A 17432-nucleotide genomic window follows, 5' to 3' on the forward strand; every position below is an offset into this window, starting at 1 on the left:
AGTGACAGGTCCTACCTATTCCCCAACTTTCTGACAATGTACTTCGAGGACCTCAATGTGGAGAAGTGCAGATATGATGTGAAGGTGAAGGCAAAGGCACCCTTCTCATGGTATAGCCTACAGGATGATGATAACCCTAAGGGAAAGCACTCAAAAGGGAAATCCAGTACTTCAACTGGCCAGTCTAAAGAGCCAGTAGTGGTGGTGACTACTCAGCAGCCTTCTTCCACTACAGCAGATATGGCCCCAAGTCCATCCACCTCCATAGAGCTAGAGATACCTTCCACCACTGCCTATCCATTGACTGCCCACCGTCTGAACCAGGCCCTCACCAGCATCAACAACTGGATGCAGACAGCTACTTCTAAGTTGTCTGTGTTATCTACTACCATAGCAGCTCAGTCAGCACCTCCACCTCTACAGGTCTCACAGTCTATTGAGGACGCTCTTAAGGATATTCTGGACAAACGGAAGAAGATCCTTGAGACTCATAAAGTGCTCATGGACGTTGTTGATTCACACGGAAAGGCTCTTAAGGAGCTTGCTAGGGAGGCTAAGAAGATGAGGAAGACTCGGGCTTCCAAGGAATCCATGAAGGAGTTGCGGGTTGAGGTTGACAGGTTGAAGGCAGATCACCTGCCTTTGGATTTGCTACTACATGACTCGGTGCCAGCAGTCCATCCCCAGCTAGTGCAGTCGGAGAGGCCTCCCAAGAGGAAGAGGGTGATCCCTCAGTCAGATGATGCAGTTATCTAGTTGGCAGACCCACCGGAGTCTTTCTCCAGGCAGCCACAGGATGCAGCCCAGGAGACTGTCCAGGTCCAGGCCCAAGTCCCAACAGCAGAGCCACAGGTCACAGGGAGCCTGTCTCAGGTTCCTGAGCATATTGAGGACCCAGGGACCATTCAGGACCCCATGCTGACAGACAGTCCATAGGGAGTTTCTGTATCCTCTTTCCTCTATTTTTGGTGCTTATTTTGCTTAGTTCGCATTGAGGACAATGCCAGCTTTCATTTAAGGGGGTAGGCCCTACTTTGATTGATTTGGATAACTGTATATAAATATATGACAGATTTTATTTCTTTCTTTCTTTTTCATCTTTGGTACATTTTTCATACTTTTTTTTTTACCTTTGGTTTGTATATAAAAGTTATGTTACATTGTATATATTCATCTCCCTTATTGTATATTCGATTAAACCCCTCTCTTGTATATATTCATTTTACTTTCCGCACTTTTTCTTTCTTAGCTTCTTATTTATGTTCGTAGCTTCTTGTTTTGGATTTTTGCAATAAGCCTTTAGTTTTCTTAATGCCACGGTTCTTTCCTAAGGTGGAATTTGTGTGAACTGGGTGGTTCTTCCCGATGATGGATGGCATGACTACCTTCTTAAGGGTTTGAGTCTGTTTTTCTTTTCTTTTTTACTTTTTAGTAGTTAGTGGTTAAGGGTGCATCAAGCAAAGCTTCACTTGGGCCTAGCACATTTTCCTTTGATCTTATGGTCAAAAACAAACTGTTGTGTATAAGATGGTGAAAGTGGTGACCTTGAAACTCTTGTGTTGGCCAATAATCATCAAGTGATTTTTCGGGACCGTTGTATGCTCAAATCTTATCTAAGGTTGTTGTGGACCTCCGACTCTGTGTCTTTAGCGATCCCATAGCTTGTGTGGTGAGAAATTGCATTGCAAGTCCAAGTCCCGAGCCATTGGTCTAGAACTTGTCCTGAATGTTTGTCGAGGCAAAATCCTAAGTGTAATTTGACTTGAGAAATAATTATAGGCTCTCCTTGATCCAAATAATAGCTTGAACACTTCCATAGCCTACCAATGATAAAATCCCTAGTCAACTCTTTTGAGCCTTAGACCTTTTTCCTTCAAGAACCATGTTACAAGCCTTTACCCGTTCTAAAAGATACATTCTCTTGGCACCTGATCTTTCCTTAGCACATGGCAAAAGTATAAGTTTGGGGAGGGATACGAGGATTGCAACAAAATGGTAAAAATGCACAAAATGAAGAAAAGTAAAGGCAATAAAAAATAAAGAAAAGCAAAAAGACAAAAAGAATGTTCAATATAGAAATGAATAAAGGGATTCAAGAAAAGCAAAGAATGAAAGGTGTAGAAAATTGAGAAAGGAGAAAAGATTTGACATGAACAAGAAAGTGTGACAGTGTGTCTCTCTAACCTCTTAGAAAGAAGTCAAATGACTTAAAAAGTCAAGTGAATGCATGCCAAAATGAAGCAAAAGAAGTGCTTAAGGGAAGATGGAACCTACTTAGACCAAACATTACCTACCCTGAACCAAAAGCCTTCACTATGTCTCCACAAAAGCCCTATATGATCTCTAGTTGAATGAAGCTTACATTAGTGGTGACTCACATAAGAGGCAAGCATATGGTACTTAGAGTCGGACTTGTAACTTTTCCTTCATAGAGATGAGTGTATTCCCATTAACCTCGTTCCTGGTGCCACTATCTTAATGGTGAGGTTTGCTTAGGGAGAGTTGAGGATGTGTGAGTTTGGGTTCCACAATAACCAAAGTAATAGAAAGGGTTTCCTTGATGTGTTGAGTCAACTATTGATGCTCTTGTGTCACACTAAATCCATGGTGTTTAAAAAAGTGAAAGTTGTTAATGATTCATTTGTATTGAGGGCAATTGTTAGTCCTAACTAATGCTAGATGAGGTCACTTTAGGACAACTGAATTTTCTTGGATTCGCTCTTAAGGGGTGGGTCTTATTTTGTTTGCTTGAGGACAAGCAAAAGCTTAAGTTTGGGAGAGTTGATAACTAGGGATTATGATGCATTTTGCACTCCTTTTTACTTAAGTATTAATTAGAAATGTGTACAAAATAGTCCCAAAGGCTCACAAGATGTGCTTGATTGTAGGTTTGATCAACAAGGTGTCAAAAACCAGCTCAAAAAGGAGTGAAACTTGCACAAGTACCAAGATAAGACAAAACTCAGTCAAATAGCGCCAGTGCAGCCGCACACCATTTTGTGCGGTCCACAAAAGTGAAGTTTAGAGAAGTTGCTTTTCAAGCCATAAGGCAATGCGGCCACAAAGGGTTTTGTGCGGTTCGCATTGGGTTTACCGTGACCGCACTCGATTTCGTGCGGTCCACATTGCCCAAGTTCAGAGAGGTGGTATATTTGAGGATGAAGCCCAATGCGGTCCGCGGTCCATTTTGTGCGGACCGCATTAGAAATCACAACGGCCGCACTCGTCTTTGTGCGGTCCGCAAAGCCCAACTTCAGAGAGCTGATTAATCAAGCCCAGAGCCTTAGTGTGGCCACACTCGATTTTGTGCGGTCCGCACTAGCCCCGCAGGAGTATTTTTTTCCAGAATTTTTAGCCTAGTATAAATAGATTTTTTTCCCATTTTTTAGGTTAGCAGATAGTTTTGTACGTAGAGTTGCATTCGTGACTTCTTCTCTTTTGCTATTTTGAGTAATTTTAGCTTAATTTCAACATTGAATCTTGAAGTTTAATTTAGTAATTAATTATTGTGAGTTTTTCTTCATCTATTTCTTTGATTTCCTCTCTAATTATGAGTAGCTAGACCCATTAGCTAGGGTTGTGGCTCAACCCTAGTGAGGGTAATTGATGGGTTTTGTGTTTTGATACTTGATTGTCTATGGGTGTTTGATGTTTGGCCAGATTTAGTGTTTTAATGTTGAATTAGTGGTTGCAAACACTAGTTTATGCCTAGTAGACTTTGGCTCTTCTTGAGAAAGAGAGCCTAAGTCCATGAAATTAGTCCAACAAGGAATTGGGGCGTATTCAAGAGATTGATAGCCCCAATTAAAGGGTTAAACCTAGAGATAGTAATACCCTACTTGAACCTTGATTGCTTGCACAAATTTGCATACCCAATTGGTCTTGAGAAAGTCAATTCGAGCAAAATCACTCGAACTACCAAGAGGTATAGAGTGAGTATAGTCGTGCAATAGTTATATCATACTCCCCAAATGTGACAATCTAGCTTTAGACTCAAGAATCCATCAATTGACCACCTAGGAGAAAGTCACTACCCTAGTGCCTTTTATCTATTTGAACAACTCACAATAGTTTAACCTTAGCCTTATTTAGCTTAATTTAGCATTGTAGTATTATAAAATTAGAATTATAATCAAAATCAAAAATGTGTAGAGGTGCAATTAGGAACAAATACACAACTCTCATTTAGATAGAAACTCAACTCCAATATCTAGCTCCCTGTGGAAATCGATCCCGACCCTCGTCGAGTAAAAGATGTTTCGACCTCTCTCGCTACTCAATAGTAGTGAAGGGTTGGCCTCGATCACTTCTCATTAAGAATATGGCCGGAGAACTCAAGGATCTGACAAGCCGAGTTCAAGGTGTTGAAGGCGATAGAGGAATAGAAGGTTTGAACTACGAAGATTTGTGCATACAGCCCAATGTGGAACTGCCAGAAGGGTACAAACCCCCCAAGTTCGAAATGTTCGATGGTACATGTGATCCCAGGGTTCACCTAAGGACTTACTGTGATAAGCTTGTCGGGGTTGGAAAAGATGAAAATATTCGAATGAAGCTCCTTATGAGTAGCCTTACTGGGGATGCGTTGTCTTGGTATATCAGCCAGAATCCCAAGAAATGGTACGATTGGGTAAGCATGGCGTTAGATTTCATGGACCGGTTCAGATTCAACACAGAAAATGCACCTGATGTCTTCTACATCCAGAATCTCAAGAAGAAGCCCACTGAGACTTTCCGCGAATATGCTACTCATTGGAGGTCGGAAGTCGCCAAGGTCAGGCCCGCTTTAGACGAAGAACAAATGAATAAATTCTTCATTAGGGCACAGGATCCACAATATTATAAGAGACTGATGGTCATCGAAAATCACAAATTCTCTAATATCATCAAGCTCGGGGAAAGGATCGAGGAAGGAATCAAGAGCGGGATGGTAACAAATTTTGAGGCACTGTAAGCTACGAATAGGGTACTACAATCAGGTGGCATATCGAAGAAAAGAGATGTTGGGGCAGTAATGGTGGCCTAGGGCCCAAAAACTCCACTCACATATAAAACACCTCTACCCACATACCACCCACCTCCACCCACCTCCACCCACATATCAAATACCTCTACCCACCTATCAAACATATCCACCCACATACCAAGCATCACCACCTACATATCAACCTTCATCTCCCAGATACTCCCAACCAGCCACTGTCCATCACACCTACAATTCCCAACCATCCCACTTCTAATCACCACCAACTCGCCAAAATTATCTGATATCAAGACCCAATTTCAACCGCAATCCACCCAGATAATACACCGCCATTGCTGAGCCCATCGACCAATTGTATGAAAGGTTAAAGGCCACAGGTTACGTCACCTCTATTCCTGCTATGGCGCTAGAAAATTCATCCCAATGGGTTATTCCGAACAAAACCTGTGCATACCACTCCTGTAGGCACACCACTGTTGAATGCCGAACATTGAAGGATAAGATCCAGACACTCATTGACAACAAGGTCATACAAGCGAAGGAAGCCGCACCTAATGTCCGCAACAATCCCCTCCCTGATCATAGAGGTGACGGTGTACATGTTATAGAAACAAATGAGGAATGGGACCCTGAGGGGTCAAACGAGCTTATCCGAGAAGGAGATGACTTCAAGGTTGCAGTCACACTTTCTCCTATCATGGTTCAGACTCAGACACCTATTGATGTTGAGGTAACTGTATCAGCCCCATTCGAGGTGGAAGTGACTCCGCCCGCAGCCACCTCCGCTCCATTTGAATTAGAAGTGGTCACACCTTTTACTGTGATGGTGTCAACCACACCCCCATTCAACTTAAAAGTGATACCCTAGGATTATGTTGTCGAGGCTCGGTGAAAAGGGAAGACTAAGATAGAGGAATCTAATGTCGCACAAGGGATGACTAGACCTAGAAGAGTCTACACACTTGAACACCTGGGAGGTTCAAGTAAGGATGCCACTGCTAGGCAACCTGTCATTGAGACTGGATCGGATGACTTGTTGAGGAAAGTACAAGCAAAAGAGTATTTTGTTGTTGATCATCTAAATAAAGTCCCTGCTCAGATATCTATCCTGTCACTACTACAGAATACAGAGGCACACAAGAACTCCTTGATGAAAGTGCTGAGCAAGGCTTTTGTACCCAATAATATCACTGGTGGAGAAATGGCCAACATGGTCGGTCAAGTATTGGAGAGCCACAAGATTATCTTCCACGAAGATGAGCTACTGACCGAAGGTTTAAATCACAATCGAGTATTGCATATCACAGTGCAATTTGAAGACAAGTTCATTGCCAGGGTCCTGGTTGATGGAGGTTCGAGTCTAAGTATTTGTCCACTAGATACCCTGAAAAGGTTGGACAAAGGTTTCCATGAAATACGGACCGGAAGCATGAATGTGAAGGCTTTCGATAGGTCCCATAGGGCCACGATTGGGGAAATCAATCTTTGCTTGCAGATGGGACCAACTTGGTTTGACGTTGAATTCGAAGTGCTTGACATACCATCCTCATATAGTCTTTTGTTGGGCCGCCCATGGATCCATGTTGCTGGAGCCGTACACTCCACACTACATCAAGTCGTAAAATTCGAATGGAATCGTCACAAGGTAATCATTCATGGAGATGGGAGTAATCACATCTACACCAGTCAAACCATTCCGGCCATTAGACATAGAAGAAGGCTAAGAGGGGAAACCTAACATCACATTGAACGGGTCAATGCCGTCGAGAAGGATAAGTGGTGGAGTAACAAAATAGAAAGCATACTAGCATGGTCCGAATATGAACCCGGCAAAGGGTTAGGAAAGAACCTCCAGGGTATCACCAAGTTGATACGACTAAAAAATCATGGTACCACCTTTGGGCTCGGATACCAGTATACATGGCAGGAGTACAGGGAGTGGTCGCCTCCATGGCATCGACCATATTACCCTCTTGAGCAATCGATACCCCATTTGGAATAGGCTTTCCAACAAGCAGACACAATATGGGGAACTGCTAAAGAAGAAGAACTAGCTGGGCTGAAGGACTTATTCTTGGAAGATGAGGATATGGACTGCATTGCCAGAATTGAGGAGGAGAAGGAAGAAGGCCTCTCCATTTAGACCGTGGAAAAGGGAGATGTTCTCGAAAACTGGACCATCACACCATCCCGAGCCCACCGAGTCCCTGGGTAGCTTGGCAGAATTTATAGCCGTTATAGGCATTTAAAATTTCCTGCAATTTTGTTTGAAGATTTCTTTGTTTCAAAATAAATGACCAATTCACCGAGCCAAGCTTTGTTTGAACAATTTTCTCAGTTTTAATCAAATGCATTTATCCTTTATTCATTACTATTTTTATACTTTTTCCCTTCTACAGTGTTATTATTACTTTTCCTGATGAACCAGTAACTGGGACATGTAATGAGCCAATGCAACATGAGAATAGTTACTTAGAGGAAGAAGATGAGATACCCGAGGAAACTGTCAGGGAAGTTGAGAATTTTGAGAACAAGCCTAAATCCAACTTGGACAAAACAGAAGCAGTAAATTTGGGAGACGCCGAGACCGTCAAAGAGAGCCGCATCAACATTCACTTCTCACCAACAGAGAAGGAAGAATACATCCATTTGCTAAAGGAATATGAGGATATCTTTGCATGGTCGTATGACGATATGACCGTTTTGAGCACATCTATAGTAGCTCACAAGTTGCCCACTAATCCCACGTGTCCTCTAGTCAAGCAAAAACTCAGAAAATTCAAACCGGACATGAGTTTGAAAATCAAAGAGGAAGTTACCAAGCAGATCAAAGCCAAAGTTCTCAGGGTGGTTGAGTACCCAACTTGGTTAGCTGACATCATGCCAGTTCTGAAGAAGGATGGGAAGGTCCGAGTATGTCTTGATTATCGGGATTTAAATAGAGCAAGTCCCAAAGACGACTTCCCACTGCCAAATATACATATCCTGATCGATAATTGCGCCAAACATGAACTCCAATCCTTTGTAGATTGCTTCGCAGGTTATCACCAGATCTGGATGGTTGAAGAAGATGCCAAGAAGACAGCTTTTATTACGCCTTGGGGTGTATACTGTTATGAGATGATGTCGTTCGGTCTGAAGAACATAGGGGCCACTTACATGAGGGCCATGACAACCCTCTTTCATGATATGATACACAAGGAAATAGAGGTATATGTAGACGATGTCATTATCAAATCCAAGAGGGCCGCAGATCACATAGCAGACTTGAGAAAATTCTTCGACAGGCTCAGAAGTTATAATTTGAAGTTGAACCCCGAAAAATTTTCATTCGGGTTCCTGGAGGAAAGTTATTAGGATTCATTGTTAATCTCCAAGGGATCAAGCTATATCCGACTAAAGTCAAAGCTATTCAGGAGTTACCACCACCTAAAAGCAAGAAGGACGTGATGAGCTTCATGGGACGGCTCAACTACATCAGCCGATTCATAGCACAGTCCACAGTAATAGGTGAACCCATCTTCAAGGTGCCGAGGAAAGATGCTGAGACAAGTTGGACTGAGGATTGTCAGAAATCTTTTGACAAGATCAAGGAATAATTGTCCATACCGCCAGTTCTAGTCCCGCCAGAACCAGGACGACCTTTACTACTTTATCTATCCGTGTTAGATGGAGCCTTTGGATGTGTTTTGGGACAACATGATGAGACAGGAAGAAAGGAGCAAGCCATATACTACCTGAGCAAGAAATTCACACCTTATGAAGCACGATATTCTCTGCTTGAACGCACTTGCTGTGCTTTGAACTGGACAACCCAGAAATTGAGGCATTATTTCTGTGTCTACACTACGTACCACATTTCCAGGATGGATCCTCTAAAGTACATATTTTAGAAGCCCATGCTTACTGGGAAGTTGGCTAAATGGAAGATACTAGTGAGTGAGTTCGACATCGTCTATGTAACTCAAAAGGCAGTCAAAGGACAAGCATTGGCAGATCACCTCGCTGAGAATCCAGTGGGAGGAGAATACGAACCCTTGAAAATGTATTTCCTGATGAAGAAATATCATTCGTGGGAGAAAATATTACAAAAGCATATGATGGTTGGAGGATGTTCTTTGACGGAGCCGCAAATTTCAAAGGAGTAGGCATTAGAGCAGTTTTTGTGTTAGAAATGGGTCAGCATTATCCCGTATCTTCTAAACTCAGATTTCCCCATACCAATAACATGGCGGAATATGAAGTCTGCGTACTAGGGCTCAACATGACAGTCGACATGAACATCCAGGGGTTGTTGGTGATCGACGATTCAGATTTGCTTATGCACCAGGTGTAAGGAGAATGGGCTACTGAGAATTCCAAGATATTGCCATATCTGCACCATGTGCAGGAATTGAAAAGTAGGTTCATGAAGATAGAATTCCGACATGTGCCCAGAATTCAGAATGAGTTCGCCGACGCATTAGCCACTTTGTCATCAATGATACAACATCCAGATAAGAACTATATTGATCCCATTCCGGTAAGGATCCATAATCAGCCAGCATATTGTGCTCATGTCGAGGATGAAGCAGATGGAAAGCCTTGGTTCTATGACATCAAGAAGTACCTATCAAAAGGAGAATACCCGAAGCATTTAAATCAAATTGAAAAATGCACACACCGGAGATTGTCAAATCACTTCTTCCACAGTGGAGGGAACTTGTACAGAAGAACTTCGGATGTGGGCTTACTATAGTGTGTCGACGCAAAGGAAGCTTCTAAGCTACTAGAGGATGTGCATGCTGGGACATGTGGCCTGCACATGAATGTCTTCATTATGGCCAAGAACATACTCAGGGTAGGTTACTTTTGGATAACCATGGAGACAGATTGTATTCAGTATGTCCGCAAATGCTTTCAATGTCAAGTGCATGCCGACACGATAAAAGTGCCACCAAACGAGCTCAATGCAACAAGCTCACCTTGGCCACTCGCCGCCTGGGGAATGGATGTTATTGGTCCAATTGCACCCCCTGCTTCAAACGGACACCGGTTTATCCTGATAGTCATTGATTACTTCACAAAATGGGTAAAAGCTGCATCTTACAAAGCTGTAACCAAGAAAGTCATCGCAGATTTCGTCAAGGATCATATTGTCTGTCGATTCAGAGTTCTTGAGTCCATTATCACCGACAACGCCGCCAACCTCAACAATGATCTGATGAAAGCTATATGTGAAACCTTTAAAATCAAGCACAAGAATTCTATCGCCTACAGACCTCAGATGAACGGAGCCGTAGAAGCCGCCAACAAGAACATTTAAGAGGATACTAAGGAAAATGATAAAGAATCACAAGCAATGGCATGAGAAGTTACCCTTTGCTCTGTTAGGATACCGCACCATAGTTCGCACGTCAACTGGGGCAACCCCTTACATGCTGGTTTATGGTACCAAGGCTGTCATCCCAACCAAGGTAGATATTCCTTCTTTAAGAGCCATACAGGAAACTAAACTGAGCAATGCGGAATGGGTAAGAAGTCGCTATGAACAATTGGCCCTTATCAATAGAAAAAGGATGAATGCTATATGTCATGGCCAACTTTATCAGAATAGAATGGCCAGAGCCTTCAATAAAAGGGTCAAACCAAGACATTTCGCACCAAGACAACTGGTATTGAAGAAGATTTTCCCACACCAAGATGAAGCCAAAGGGAAATTCTCTATCAACTGGCAAGGTCCGTATATGGTTCACAGAGTACTAACAGGAGGAGCACTCATACTTGCAAAGATGGATGGAGAGATTTGGCCAAAACCGATCAATTCATAACAGTCAAGAGATACTATGCCTAGAATCATTTCACATTTCCTTTCTGATGTAATTGAACTATGCTTGATCTGATTCCCGTTTAAGAGGGGATACGTAGGCAGCATTATGTGTTCGGTAATATGATAATAAAATTTTCATTTTCCCCCTGAATTAGAAACTGGGGCAGAATTTTGAGAAAGATCCTCAAAATTCCGAAGCAAGTCCAGCCAGCACCATCACATGTCAGGAAGTCAGTAATCAGTCAAGAATTGGGGCAGAATTTTGAGAAGGATTCTCAAAATTCCGAAGAAGATTCGGCAGGGTCCGACATCTACAAATAGTTAAAAATCATCCACCAAACTGGGGCAGAATTTGAGGAGGACTCTCAAAATTCCAACATACGAGAGCTGCAATGCCTTTGAAATGTATCACAGTCGCTAGTTCATCAAAATTACTTGATATATCAATACGCTTCCAAAACAATTCTATTTTATCAATGAATGTATATTTTTCAAAAATTCTATTTTTTATATAACAGTCAGGTGCTATCTAGGGGAACTCAAAGGGGGCTTCCAGAGCGGAGCAAAGCAAGGCCTGCAGACGAAGCAACAACCAACCTCCCCTCATGAAACTTACGATTTTTCTTTGAACGCAGGCACATTTGACGATATCATTCGCATACAAAGCAAATTCACCATCCATCCGGCTGTTAGACGCTGAACATATCCTAGATAAGATATACTCTACCCTTATCTGCTATTTTTTCTTTGCATGAGTCTAATCCTTGACTCTATATTTGCATGAGTCTAATCTCTGACTCCACATTTGCATGAGACTAAGCTCTGTCTCCAATTTTGTATGAGTCTAATCCTTGACTCCATATTTGCATGAGTCTAATCTCTGACTCCACATTTGCATGAGACTAAGATCTGTCTCCAATCTTGCATGAGTCTAATCTCTGACTCCATATTTGCATGAGTCTAATCTTTGACTCCACGCTTGCATGAGACTAAGCTCTGTCTCCAATTTTGCATGAGTCTAATCCTTGACTTCATATTTGCATGAGTCTAATCTCTGACTCCATCTTGCATGAGTCTAATCCTTGACTTCATATTTGCATGGGACCAAGACCTGTCCCACATCTTGAATGAGGCTAAGCGCTGCCTCCATATCTACATAAGGCTAGGCACTTCTTTCCATTTGCATGGGACTAAGCCCCGTCCAGTATCTTGCATGAGGCTAAGCCATGCTTCCACATCTGCATAAGGCTAAGCTGCCTTCCATTTGCATGGGACTAAGCCCTGTTCCATATCTTGCATGAGTCTAATCCCTGACTCCATATTTGCATGGGACTAAGCCCTGTCCCGAATCTTGCATGAGGTTAAGCCTTACCTCCATTTTGCATAAGGCTAAGCACTGCCTTACATTTGCATGGGACTAAGCCATGTCCCACATCTTGCATGAGTCTAAGCTATGACTCCATATTTTCATGAGACTAAGCTATGTCTCTAATCTTGCATGAGTTTAATCTCTGTCTCCAATCTTGCATGAGTCTAATCTCTGACTCCATATTTGCATGAGTCTAATCTTTGACTCCGCGCTTGCATGAGACTAAGCCCTGTCTCCAAATTTTGCATAAGTCTAATACTTGCATGAGGATAATACTTGCCTCCCCTTTTGCATAATACTAATCCCTGCCTCCCCACTTGCATGTGACTAAGCACTATCCCTCCTTTGCACCAATGTGGCTCTATTTTTCTACTACCATCTACTTGCTTTTCAATCGGGCTAAGCTCTGCCCTTCATTTGACAGGACTAAGACTTGTATTGTTATATCATATTATTGCATCTCATGGGATGAAATATCACCAATCTGTCCAAAGGCGTCATAGTCTAAAGGCACCATCCTCATAGCCGGAAGACACCATGCCATGGCCTGAGGATCTCTCGAACTTGCATATCATTATTCAAAGGCGTCATGGTTCAGAGGCACTATTTTCCTGGCCCGAGAACATTATTTCATGGCCTACAAATTCCTCATTAAACAATTCATGGCCCAGGACGTCATGGTCCAAGGACGTCATCTCTAACCGTCCAAAGACTACATTCATGGTTCGAAGGGAATTTGCATCATGTTTAAATTTTCACAAATACGTTTGTAGAATCTTTTATCTGCAGGTAACCAATAAGCAATCGTTATCCTAGCAGGATCAATCTCGCTCCAGCTCACTCCAACCGTCTCGAGCCTTAACCGCTCATCGTAGCTGCTTCCATATCCCGTGTTCGTTCTTACAATAATTTTATTGGCATATTCCACAGGTGAATCCTGAACTACACATGGACTAATTCATATAACCAGGGATGTGTAGGCAACTTGGAAACCAGAGCTCGGCCTCTGTCTTTCAAAATATTTCATCCAGTCAATATTGGCTATCATTTCTTTACCCGAAAACTCTTTCATCCTTCCCGAGTAAAGAGGGGCAGCTGTTGATACCCAATTTTTCCCTATATATTTTAAATATACATAAATACCTTCAAAATAGCATATATATATACATATATAAGCATGCACAAGGCTTTTATTATTTTTTTTCCATAATTTTAAGGGTTAAAATTGATTTATTTTCTTCCCTTTTATCCATAAAATCCCCAATAATTATTTCCAAAATTATAGTTTTGATAATTCATTTTATTTGATTTCTATACTTATGCCAAAATATGGCTAATATAATTTTTATGTATTTTTACAATTACATTTAGTATTTTTTTAAGCTAAATTGCATATAATTGCAATGTTAGCCCATTTTAAGATATAATTATATTTTATAAGCATAAAATTGGTCCCCTGTATTTTTAAAATGATAATTATGTATTTTAAATCATTTTGGCACCTTAAAGTATTTTCAGAAATTACCTATTATTTTTTATAAATTAAATAGGGGAAAGTGAGCTATTTTAATTATAGCCAAATTTGGCTTCAATTGTAGCCAAAATCGGACCAATTCCCAGCCCAATCTCCTAATCAATTAACCCATCCCAGGCCCCAATTATTCCTACCCAACCCAAAGCCACCTTAAATCCTTGTCGTTGATCTAAAAGATCAACGACTCTCATTCCTCCTTTCCATTTTAATTCATACGACCCCCCAAACCCTAAGTCATTTTCCAAAGGCGCCGCCTTCAGATGCTCTCATCTTCTCTCCTCTCTCAAACCTGACCCTAGACTCTGTCAATCGCCTCCTTCTTCGGTCATCTCCGGCTACCTCCTTTCAACCCCAAGCCTACAATGGGTCTCTCATCACCTTTCTCATCATCTCTAAGGCCTTCAAGGGCCCTGGGCCATGTCTATTTGGACCTAGGGTTTCCGATTCTGTTGTTTGAGGTCTCTCTGGTGTGATTTTGGGAAAAATCACACCATATGTGTTACGATTTGTGAAGTTACAACATGTTCTTTTGATTTCTATTTGGGTTTCCTTTTGAAACCCTAGTTCTCTTCTGAATCTCTCAAATCTTTGTTATTTTCCTGCTTTAAGCCTATTTCCTTCTATGATTTGCCTATTTTTTGAACTTTTTCTAAAGGATCCTCATTTTTAAACCATTTTACTTTCTTTAAAAACTAGGGTTTTCTCGGAGTTCTTTCTATACCTATTCCGACCGATTTCTTCATGATTAAACCTTTTTCCTTGCTTATTTTGACCAATTCTATGTTCCTACTACTTTTTAATTCGACTCTGTTAAAAGACCTAATTTTTAAAGATTTTTCTTTGCTTTGTTTCTGTGTGTTAGCATGATTTTCTTTACTTTGTTTCTGTATGTTAGCATGATTTTCTTCGCCTTGGTTCTGTGTGTTAGCATGATTTTCTTTGCCTTAGTTCTGTGTGTTAGCCTTTTTACCTGATTCTTGTTAATCTTTCGTGGTCACCATGCCTCGCATATGTTCTGCTGAATCTTTAGCCTACTTATATCACCTCTGTATGATTGTGTTTGCGCATCTCTTGTTTCTTTCTATCTATATAGCTGACCTTTATTGTTTGCTACTCTTGTTCATTCGTCTCTATTTATATGTTGAGAATATAGAATCATGACTCCCCCATGATTGATTCTGATTTTCCTTAATTAATGGTGATTGAAAGATTTTCTTTTAAAGCCCTAGAATTCCACTCGTCTGTTTAAATTAACTGATTTCATTACCTATTTACTATGGTACTTTGTTTTACGTAGTCTTTCCTTAATTAGGTTTTTCTGAATTTGGGCCTAATTGACTACTCTATGCCTACTGAACCTTGACTCCTTCCTTATTTAATCATGCACTGATTCTTCTTCCTGCCTTATATAGTACTGAATCTTTCCATTTGATCTTGATTCCCTTAACTTAAGGGAGTACTTTCTTGATTTTCTAATTGATTGATTCTGAGTTCTTAAATTAGTATACTACTATGATTTTTACCTTATTCCACTACCTACTCTTAACTATAAATACTCTAAGTCTTTTACAAACAAGACACAGACACTTGGTTTGTCAAAAATCCTCTCTTATTAAAAATCCATGTTCTCCCCCCTCTCTTGTGTTATTTGCTACTATTAACCGGTTGCAAGCCAAGGCTAATCCTCTGTGCTCTTTGGTTCTTTCATTATACTTACTTGTATCTTCACTGGTATGTCCTAGTTTAATTTAAAGCCTCAACAACAACATGCTTCTCTTCTTGTTTCAGTTTCTCTTATTTCTAGCCTGCTTTTACTTGTGGTTCTGTTGTGAAGTTTGTAGTTAGGTTATAGTATCAGCATGGTAGTATGACTCCCCTCCCTTTAGATCAATGTATTCCCTTATGTGATTCAAAGCATGCCTGGACAATTGTTTTACCTATTGTGTACTTACCATTTTGTGAATCCCAAATCCTTATCCCCTCTATGTGCTTATTTTCCTCATGACTGGTTTGTGATTATGCCAGTGTCAACTATCTCTGAGCATGTCTAAACCAGTCCTAAGACCCCTTGCTAGGGTTATGCGTCTACACTCAAGTATCTGTGTATCCCCAAACCCTTTGACCCCTGTGTGACTACTGAATTCATTTAGATTCTATGTGTGATCCTATCCTGAAGTGCTTGATTTTGTATACCACTCCACCTCTTTCCAACAACCCCTATTACTTTAATGATTTCTTTCAAAACAGACTTTTAAGTCCAGTCTTTAATAAACTTCTTTCAACCTGTGTCCTGGACTTTTACTTTACTCTTAGTTAATAAGTTCTGCCCACTCTAGTATGTGTACTGCCTTGGTATCCTCTTGAGAACCCTCTGAACTCTGGTATACTGAGGCTGGCCTTTCCATATTGCACTGGTTTAATGCTTGGTTACTAAGTCTAGGTGTAAGCATTGCCCGGGGTCCTTGAGACCCTTAGGGAATTTTGATGCACCTAGACTCTGATTTGTTTATGAAAATGAGGCTTGTAAGACCATTGGAAGCTTTGGGAAACTTAGGCCTGACCGCAGGCTCTCAATAGAATAGCTTCTTGATTTTATATTTCACTTATGTAATTCATTTATTGTCCTATAATAATTTGTAAATAGATATTTGGGTATTTAGTAAAAAGGGTGGGTAGATGTACACTTTGTGGGGTAATATCGGCAGAAATCCTGCTCTTAGGGTTTTGCTTTCAAATCTGCCTACTTTACTTAATAGAAAACATGTTCATAGGGTTTTACTCTTGTTGAATCTTATTTCGTTTGCATAATAGACATCATGCCTATAGGTTTCCACTCCCAATGTCGTTTGCATCAAGTAGAAATTATGTTCTTAAGGTTCTGCATTTTCGAAATCATGTTCATTGGTTTTTCAAACAATCGTGTCTTAAATCAATTCAAGTATAGATACCATTTCTATAGGACCTAATTCCGATTCAGTTCTAATAAGTCTTTCATTTGTTACTGCAAATTAACTAAAACCGATAATACACCTAGATACCAAGCCTATAGGGATTTTTATTTGTAATTATGTCTGAATATCTAATTAGCCTGATAAGTCGATTTCATTTCGCCTAGTTTACTTCTTAAAACTGGTCTTATTAAGCGATGACATTTCCTGAAACTAGTTCTTTCAAAATTGCTTTAGTCTCATTAGATATCCTGCATATAGGTATCACAAGGGTCTATTCTGAAAACCTGTTTGTTTCTGTATGGACACAATACTGCATATAGGCAAGCCTTAGGGCATTTTCAAAACCTGCATTTCCCAGAAGCTGTTTTTGTCATTCAATGTTTCTGATTCTAATAAGCTTTTAAAGAGGAGTCTCTAGGTAACTACTAGGTTATAACTTCTGGATCTGAAAGTGGTATATTTCTGCATAATCACTTAGAAATCTTGCTTTAGGACTTTGATTAATAAAGACCTTACTTATGTTTGAGTCATGCTGCCTGTATGTTTGTTTGAGGAGGAATTGTGAGCCTATTAATTGTTGCCCATTATGTGGAAGTCCTAAATGCTTTTTGACTGTTGCCTTAGATTTTTGCTTTTAAAACCTTAGGGGTACGTCAAGAACCACCTATAGGTAGAGGTCCTAATTCCCTCCAGGACCATTAAGAAGGGACGGATAGCAGCACGCAATAGGAATCAGTGACCAAACACTCGCTTTGCATGACCAATAAGGGGATGGGAAGGGTAGA

The 17432-nt window shown here is 40.8% G+C and overlaps 1 protein-coding gene across 1 annotated transcript; it reads left to right on the top strand.

Moving 5' to 3' along the window:
* The first annotated feature begins 10305 nt into the window (after positions 1–10305).
* LOC138885572 (uncharacterized) lies at positions 10306–10794 on the top strand. The gene has a single exon (XM_070166534.1). The coding sequence runs from the start codon at positions 10306–10308 to the stop codon at positions 10792–10794; it is 489 nt and encodes a 162-aa protein (XP_070022635.1).
* Positions 10795–17432: the final 6638 nt, after the last annotated feature.

This window comes from Nicotiana sylvestris, chromosome 2, assembly GCF_000393655.2.
Source record: "Nicotiana sylvestris chromosome 2, ASM39365v2, whole genome shotgun sequence".
Taxonomy (NCBI): Eukaryota; Viridiplantae; Streptophyta; class Magnoliopsida; order Solanales; family Solanaceae; genus Nicotiana; species Nicotiana sylvestris.

Excerpts from the sequence above, each read along its gene's own strand:
- LOC138885572 (XM_070166534.1), top strand. The coding sequence starts at position 10,306 with ATGATAAAGAATCACAAGCAATGGCATGAGAAGTTACCCTTTGCTCTG.